The 9366-nt window shown below is 32.1% G+C and overlaps 1 protein-coding gene across 5 annotated transcripts in view; it reads right to left on the bottom strand.

Annotated features, from left to right (window-relative positions):
* Window positions 1–1330: 1330 nt before the first annotated feature.
* Carf (calcium responsive transcription factor) overlaps window positions 1331–9366 on the bottom strand; it is a 35354-nt gene continuing 27318 nt past the window's right edge. For all 5 annotated transcript variants that reach the window (XM_005338921.5, XM_078017872.1, XM_040294723.2 and 2 more), the window contains 3 exons: window positions 7485–7615; window positions 6752–7121; window positions 1331–4807 (listed from right to left, as the gene is read on the bottom strand). In XM_005338921.5, coding sequence (XP_005338978.2) covers window positions 4710–4807; window positions 6752–7121; window positions 7485–7615 — 599 coding nt within the window. In that variant the 3' untranslated portion in view covers window positions 1331–4709. The remainder of the gene's footprint in view (window positions 4808–6751; window positions 7122–7484; window positions 7616–9366) is intronic.

Below are 9366 nucleotides of genomic sequence, written 5' to 3'. Positions count from 1 at the left end.
TAATACAACTTTTTTTTTGCAGTGAAATGAATGAAGTATTTATACACTCTACAATGTAGATGAGTCACAAAATAACTTCACTAAGTGAGAAAATATAGACCAAAAAGGCTTTATACTACAATTTCAAGAGGTATCAAAAAACTTTAGGGGATGGTGGATATGTTCATTATCCTTTTTGGGCGATGGGGTACCAGGGATTGAACTCAGGGGCACTCAACCACTGAGTGACATCCCCAGTCACATTTTATATTTTATTTAAAAACAGGGACTCACTGAGTTGCTTAGCACCTTGATAAGTTGCTGAAGCTGGCTTTGAATTCAAGATCCTCTTGCCTCAGCCTCAAGAGCCACTGGGATTATATGTGTGTGCCACTATGCCCGGCCTATGTTCATTATGATTGATTATGGCAATCGATTCATAGCTGAAAACATATGAAAACTTAACAAGTTATGTATTTTAAATATATACAATTTGTTATTAATTATACTGTAATAAATACATTTAAGAATAAAATCCCATCTGCTACATGATTTCTATTCTGTCCTCTGGTTTTATTACTCTTTTAACTAGATCACATTCTGAAAGGTTTTCCATATTAACCACACACAATTTCCTTGCTTTTCTTTGGAGTCCCTTTAATATCCATTAACAAGTTGAGTTTTTTCTTAAATTACAATTTTATTTCTAAAAGTTCTAAGGATTTGATCAGAAGTGAAAACTTGTACTGTATAACAATGGAATTCACAGCTAACATGTATTTGGTAGAAGTATACTAAGGCTTTGGATTTATAGTTAAGTTGAGTTACAGCTGTTCAGATATCAAAACAATATATCATTTAAGATGTCTGAAGCCTAAACTAGCTGCCATATGGGCAAGAGCCAATTCAGTTTCTCTCTGGAGAGATTAAGATTTTCTATGTTCCTGAAAAACAGGAAAGGAGTGGAACAAAGGGGGTGGGGAGCAAAGGGAGGATAATTAATGATCTCTTCTCTAAAAATCATATAATTCTATTATCATTTGCAATGCACAAAGCTGTATGTATTTTGGCACCATGATTTCAATGGTAGAGGTATCACACCATGTTATACAAATCATTTTAAAATGTTGATGCCTGGCTAACAGATCACTAAATGCATGTATACCCCAAATGTAAATAGAAGATATTGGTAGTTATGCTTAAAAAAAACTTTCAGGTTCCAAACCATACATAAATCTCTAGCCAAAATTCTCAGGTATTAAAGTGTTCACTCAGCATCTTATTTAAGATGAAAAAAACTACCATAAAAATAATAATAACAAGTAAAAAAAATAAAAAAAACAATAACAAGTGTAAGAAAAACATCAAGGGACTTTTTTAATGAAAAAATTACATTATAACAAGGACATTATACATCGTTACAATATGTACACACACATTTTAACCTCTTTTAAAACCAGGCATAAAGTAAACAACATCTTTTTCATACCCACATGATTAAATATATATTTTTGACAGGATATAAAGAAGATGAAACACAAGCTGGTGGGCCTCAAAATTAGAAACTCTAATAATTCAGAACTGGATCCCCAAAACCTGTCTTCCATCACTTTTGTGACTTATAGGAAAATATTGACTTGCATAAGATGTTTAAACTGTTCCTTTTAATTATACTAATTGCTTACACAGAAAATTACTATTGAGGGAAACATCTATCATGGTTGTATTTATCTATAATTCATTGGAGTATATATAAAGTTCAGTTGGAGGCTTGGAACATGAAAATTACAATGAAGAAACAAGTGAGCTGTAACTGTGAAATTCTAACTGCTTAATTTGAATGTCTGACTCCTTACACAGATATTACACCTTGAAAAATATGACAGGAAAGAACATATATCAAACTTTGCTGTAGAGCTGTTAGGAGAATGCCAAATACGGATAATGAAAGATTTTACATATTTGTACTTAATACCCTGTGAATTAAAAAATAATTAGACATTTAAAATATGTAAACTGTTTTCAAAACGTGATGCCAAGCACCTTTGAACAAAATACTGACATCTTGTGGCTAACCATGCATTTAGAGGATAAATGAATTTTTAAAATCTCCCAGAAATCATTTTTTTTTTTTTTTTAGAGAGAGAGTGAGAGAGGAGAGAGAGAGAGAATTTTTAACATTTATTTTTTTTAGTTCTCGGCGGACACAACATCTTTGTTGGTATGTGGTGCTGAGGATCGAACCCGGGACGCACGCATGCGAGGCAAGCACGCTACCGCTTGAGCCACATCCCCAGCTCTCCCAGAAATCATTTTTAAAGAGCTACTCATTAAAGTACTTACATGAAAATACTCATAGTTCCAGTTTCTACCTAAAACCCAAAAGAGTATACAATAAGGAATTTAAACATTTCTTCATTCTCTTGGTTTTTGTAGGTTGTTTTGTTTTTTGTTTGTCAGAAGGATGCACTGTAACTTTCTGTTCTCATAAAAAACATTATCAGAAGAGATAATCACACAGAATGAAGTAAGAGAAATATATTTTAACTATGTTTTGTTCTTGATCAAGGACCAAAGTTGGAATCCTCTGACATCTCTCTCATCCTCACAGGTAACTGATCAGAGTTTGTGTCTTAACATGCATTTCTCCTTAGCAACTCAACATCAAAAAAGAAAGGAATGTCTCCAAAAGAATACAATATAGTTCAAGGGTGAAATATTAAATAATACACATTTATCATTATTGGAAGATAAAGATATATTATTTAAAATCTTGAAAAAGTTTCCATAAAAAGTAGAAATAACAAACAAAAACAGTATTACCTACTGTGCAACTCTAAACTGTAAATAAATTCAAACTTATTCCTTTTAAATACACATACACTAACAGAAATGTGGGTTTGAGGTAACTAAGAATTGTTTAACTCTGCATAATAGAATCAAATTTAGCAGCCTAAACTTCTACAAATGCTGACAAATATTTTCATTTCTTAAGAAAAAGCAATTCTTAATAAAATTGTACATATAACTAAATATTAGCTTTGCATTAAATAGGATATAAATAATAAAATTTATATTGAATAGGATATAAATCTAAAAAGTAAGCAATTTTAGAATTCTACTTATTTCTAAAATATCAGTGCTTTACATTTAGATACATGTCATGTACCTCAAACAAAGTAAATCAAGAATGAGAGACTGGACTTAGAAAAGTCAAAAGTGACTTATAATCACGTAAAGTATTAAGGTTAACTTTCATATTATACTCTGCATGCTTTGAATATGAAACATTAATATCCACTTGAAATTCTTATGTTTTTAAAAAATAAAATTATGCCTAAATATTGTCTTTGGAAAAACAAGCCTTTGGAGGTTGATATCTTTTTTTTTTTTTTTTGGTATCAGGAATTGAACACAGGGGCACTTAACTACTGAGCCAAATCGCTACTCCTTTTTAAAATTTGTAATTTTGAGACAGGTTCTCAGTTACTTAGGGCCTTGCTAACTTGCTGAGGCTAGGTACTTCAAATTTGCAATCCTCCTGCCTCTGCCGCCCAAGTTGCTGGGATTACAGGCATGTGCCAACATGCCTGGCTAGAGATTATTTCTTGGCAGCTATGGGTGATGTTTCTATTTTGCCAATCTTTCAGAAAACAGTTACTTATAATGAATATACTGATTAGTACTTATTTGGTATTTGAAGTAAATATACTTAACAAACAAATATACCAGATCAGATATTTTAAAGTATTAAAAATGAACTAAATTTTAAACTATAAATACTTGTCCTGAAATACTTTGAATTCTAATACTATTGATTCAGTAAGAACTCCAGCATTAGAACAATCTAAATATTACTTATAATCTTTTCTAATCTGAACTGAATCTTCAAACTAAAGGGGAAAAAAACAAAACCTCTACTAACAACAAAAAGTTTCCCAAATTATTTTTAAATCCCAAGAAGTTCTATTATTTCCAAATTCTCTCAATTTCTTCATCTTTCTACACATTAATACTGTTTTACCTGCAACATAGTATAAGTTTATGCAACATATACTGATTTCTGTTGTTTATCTGATTAATTCTAGTTAAAATTCTCAGTACTTACCAAGTCATTTAAATTTCTATTAGATGACCATTAATATGCTATTGGTTTATAGTTAAAAATACAAAATTAAAAGGAAGAGGCTAAAATGTAACTGTATGGTTTTCACAGACTTGATTGCTGGGTTTGTGTTATTATATAAAATCTATTGCTTTATCTTTCCAAATAATAAGGACTACAAATATTCTCTCATCTGTCTGTTAATTAAATTTCTTTATAACTTTAAAATTCGTAACATAAACATACACTCATCTACTATTTTTGTTGTTCTTTTTTGTGTTAAATGAACCAAACTGGATATTTCCAGAAATGTTAGATAAGTGTTCATGTTTGGACTAAATTACTATGGGTAAATTCAAACAATCTTTTGAAATACCGACTTATTAGATAACCAAAAAGCATAACAATTACACAAAATAAGAAGGGCAAAATATTTCTTAGTATAGGTTAAAATATGAACTTGGCAACAAAAATACCAGTTTTAAATCAAAGCTGCTCATCAGTCTTCAGTCCAGTTATCACAATGCTGTGCTTTGATAATATTCACCTTCTTTTCTAAAACATCAGAAGTCACCAGAGTTGTAAATTCTGAAAAGCTTCAATAATTTATGTAGCAGATAATTTCTTACAGTCCAATTTTTTTTGTTTCCAAGGACAATGTTGGTTCTTTGGGTTCTTGTTTAACTTGGTTCATAGAAATAGTACCTTCTGGGTTTTCTTCAACTTTAAAACCAAACATACAAGAAAAATCCAAAGGGTTAATATACTTTGACACTGGAATCTTTAGAATTATATAAATTAGAAGAAAAACAAAAAGCTACAACAGTTTGGAAAAAGAACCAAGCTGCAATTCAGAAAAAATAGTATATTTGAAAACTCAGTGCCACATCTTAGATGATAGCTCTGATTTAGGTGTGTGAACTATATGTTTGTTTATCTGAAACATTTCAGAATCCATTTACCATTCTGATTTGAAAGCACTTATAACCAAGTTAATCTAAAGGTAGCACACAAACAGCACTACTGATAAGTGGTGATGGAATGTCTAACATCAAATTTTCTTCTCTCTTTCTCAAGAATATTGGTTTTTCAGTTGCTATTAGGAAACATGTTAAGGGGACCATATTTGCTCATAGAAGCATGCTCAACATATCTAATTTTTGTCTGCACATGCAGGTGTATTAGAGTTTAGCCAGAGACACAGAGAACTAGCATAGGATGGATTTGAGTAACTCTAAGAACTCATATCTAGGTGATATAGTCCCTCAAGATTGTTAATCTAACTTGATAAATCATGCAAATTTGGCTCCAAACAGGGTCTTCTTCAAAACAATCTAGATCAGTACTCCCAGAAATACTGTGGCACAACACAGAGGAAAGAAACATTTGAATGGAAGAAAGCTTTGAAAGGCAAGACTGATCTGGGTTCAAATCCTTGCTCTGTCACTTACTAGATGTGCACTTTAGGCAATTACTTCACTTACCTGAGCACTCATCTGTATAATTCTTCTCATGAAGAATTCACATATATTTCTTTTTTCTTCACATTTACTTAAGTTACTCAGCAGTTATAACTGCCACAGCCCTCTGGATACATTTTCTTTAAAAGTAATGCTTTCAACAAATCTAAAAGATAATGACTTTTTCTGAAAGGAACTATGTCACTGTCTTCTTTACCCAGAAGAATAAGAATTGAGATGGAGGGAAAATACATGTTCTAAGAATAACTTCTGTGAAGATTTTTGCTCTTCAAAGTAAACTGCAAGTCTTTGACCACAAAAGTGACTGGTCCAGAACAATTTGTATGAAGTGAAGTGACACAGTTAGGTCAAGTAGAAGTTAAAAGAGTTTACTACTTGGTTGGGGTTGTGGCTCAGTGGCAAAGTGCTTGCCTAGCATGTGTGAGGCACTAGGTTTGATTCTCAGCACCACATATAAATAAATGAATAAAATAAATATTCATCAACATCTAAAAAATATTTTAAAAAATCAACTTGGTTAGTAATAAAGTGAAGATAACAAGGTCCTGGACTAAACCAAGAGCCCAAGTTTTATTAGTTCCCTTTCACCTTCCATAGAACTCAGAACATTTAACTTTATAACTCAAAATTTTTTGGGGTAAAGTTGGGAGTTCATAACCCACTTGAATCAAACTGTGAAAGATGATGTATTAAGAACTGTGTAATGTTTTGAACGACCAACAATAAAAAAAAAAAAAAAAAAGATAAAAAAAAAAAAAAAATTTTCATTTTACCCTTTGTATCTGTCCACTTCATTTTACTTTTACTTGTGCATACATATATCATTTTTTGCACTAAAACAGTTTTCCATATTTTATGTTTTTATCAATTTTTAAAGCATTCTAGAACAATCTTTTGATTTCACATCAAGAGATTTTTTTCCCATGGAAAAAAAGTTAATTAGGGAATAATAACTTCAAAGGGATTAAATAACTAGAAATAGGGAGAAATATGAAGTTGTAAGTTTAAAAGCTCTTAAACTCATGCTAATGAAATATCCCCCTTTTCTCTCATAATTTTGCTTCAGTTGTATAATATTATAGACCTGCTGGGTAGAAATGATAGTATTTTTTTCTGTAATGTGATATAATAATGGTAGTTCATAAAGATTAAAAAAAAGTTACATCATAAGTTAATTTTAACTTACTAAGAGCTGGGTGGTTATCTATAATCCGTACTGGAATGGTCTGCACATCTCGCAAGAGAATCCTTTGGATACTTCCTTCCAGATTCTCCGTCTCCTCAATATCTTCAACTTCTACCAGCTGATCCACTGCAACTAGGTTTTGATCTGGTTCTGGGAGATTACCCATGGTAGAGGCAGTACTATTATTTTGAGTTAGGCATGTATCTGTTTGAAGGCCATGACTTTGACCAAGAAGTAGAGAATTACTATTCATTACATCATTTTCTACCGAATCCAGAAGTCTTGATGGACTGGAAGAGGGATGGTTATTTACTGATACCAAAGCTGGTGATCCATCAGGAGAGGTAAATTGTGGTTGTAACTGCAAACCCTTTTAAATAGAAAAAATTTATATCAAAATATTTGGATTTATAATGTATAATATTTTCATATGATATACTACTCTTTTGACAAAAAACTGACACAGATAAAATATAAGTGAATAGTTGCTAATAAATATTAAGAGGACAGAAACAAGAACCAAGAGAAAAATAATATAACTAAATTTGACTGCATGCATAGTTCACTTCAAACTTTTTCAAAAAAGACTATTTGAATTATCATCTTAAAATACAAAGAAGTCAATAAATTAATAATGAAGAAATATCTGATCATTATAATGCTATAATAGTTTTCTAAAATCACTAGAAGAAGAGACATGGAGAAAAAAGAGCCCCAATTTTGGCTATCTTACCTGTAATTGTGTAAATATTTTGGGCTGAAATGAGGAAAGTGAGGAGAGCAAGTGGGTTGGTTCTGGAGACAAAGAAGACCCAGCCTGATTTGCTTCTACTTTGGTGGTAATTGATTCTCCTGGTGAATTTCCTAAATTATATAAAATACAAACTATTAAAACAAAATTATTTTTATTGCTTCTAGGATACTATGCTTTATTACAACCCTTTCTATCAGAAGTGAATAGCAAACATGATCAAAGATTTGCAAAAGACTTCAAGAAATCATTATCATCAGAAAAAGAAAGAAAGAAAAATAAAGTCAGCTAGCCCATTATTTCCAGAACCAGGCAGATAGATCATCAGAATCTCTAAGGAAAATTTAGAAAGTATATATTCCTATTATTATGGAATAGTATAATGTGGACCCCAAAAGCTCCTTTGTGAGACAATGCAAGAAAATCTAGAGGTATAATGATTGGGTTATGAGAGCCTTAAACTAATCAGTACATTATAATGTACTGGGTACATTATACTGGGTAATATTATTACTGGATAATAACTAAAGACTGGTAGGGTATAGCTAAAGGAGGAAGGTCTGTGGAGGGCATGCCTTTGGGGTTTATATTTTGTCCCTTTTGAGTGGAGCTCTCTCTGCTACTGATTGCCCTGTTTTGAGCTGCTTTCCTCCTCCACACCCTTACAACTCATCTCAGACCCAGAGCAACCAAGCCGGCTATCTATAGATTGAAATTTCTGAAATATTGAGTGCCAAATAAACTTTTCCCCCTCTAAAATTGTTGTTAGGTCTTTTGGTCACAGCTATGAAAAAACTGTCAAAAATGCCTAGGTTCAATCTCCACTTATTTTTTAGTGGTGGGGTTTGAACACAGGGCCTTGCACCCCCAGACCTTAACCTCCATAAATTTCATTTCAGTAGATCTGGTCTGGGATCTAGAAATATATTTTTTCCTGGAAAGACTCTGCATCTGGAACTCTAATATAGTCCAGTCTTCACACTATAATGCTAGTCTACACCCTAAGTTTTCTAGATATGTAAAGCCTATTGAGATTCTCAATTACAAGGACCAAACCTAACTCATCTTCTGTAGTCCTAAAACTTAGCACAATGCCTGGCACAAATAGGTCCTCAATAATAATACTATTAAATTTCTTAATCCATAACTCATTTTGGGATAAATGAATAAAAGTAAAAACTTGTCTAATTAGTTTTAAAAGTAATTGTCCTTATGGAATTTGAGTCATTCTCATATCTTATTTATTTATTTATTTGCTGGGATTGAATGCAGGGCCTGGTACATGTAGGTAAGCACTCTATCAATGAGCTGCAGCCCTAGCCCTTTAATGTAGCTCTTATTATGTTAACTTAAATATATTAATGTCCTTAATATCAAAAAAACAATTTTACACCTGTAATCTCAGCTACCAGGAAGCTGAGGCAGCAGATAGCAAGTATGAGGTCAGCCTGTGCAACTTACCAAAACCCTGTCTCAACAAACAAATGGAAATAACAATAATAAAAACCCTACAATTTTAGGGCTTCCATAACAGATTTTATTTTTCTTGGTGATATTGGGGATTAAATCCAGGGGTACTTTAACACTGGGCTACATCCTAGCCCTATTTATTTTTTGAGAGAGGGCCTTGAACTTTGATCCTCCTGCCTTAGCCTCCTGATTCTTTATGATTATGGATGTGCATTGCCATACCCATCTAGAACTGAGAAATTTAAAAACTGGTCCTTGTGTCAGATAAGGATGAACTTTTAAGCCAGATTAAGTTCTGGCTTTTCTGGATTACCATCAACATACTATAATACTCAGTTTGTAAATTTTAGTTTCCTCATCTACAGAATCAGTGTAATCAATCCTTCAGAGGAAT

The sequence above is a fragment of the Ictidomys tridecemlineatus genome, chromosome 7 (genome assembly GCF_052094955.1).
Source record: "Ictidomys tridecemlineatus isolate mIctTri1 chromosome 7, mIctTri1.hap1, whole genome shotgun sequence".
In the NCBI taxonomy this organism is placed as follows: domain Eukaryota; kingdom Metazoa; phylum Chordata; class Mammalia; order Rodentia; family Sciuridae; genus Ictidomys; species Ictidomys tridecemlineatus.
This window is presented reverse-complemented; position numbering and strand designations above follow the sequence as displayed.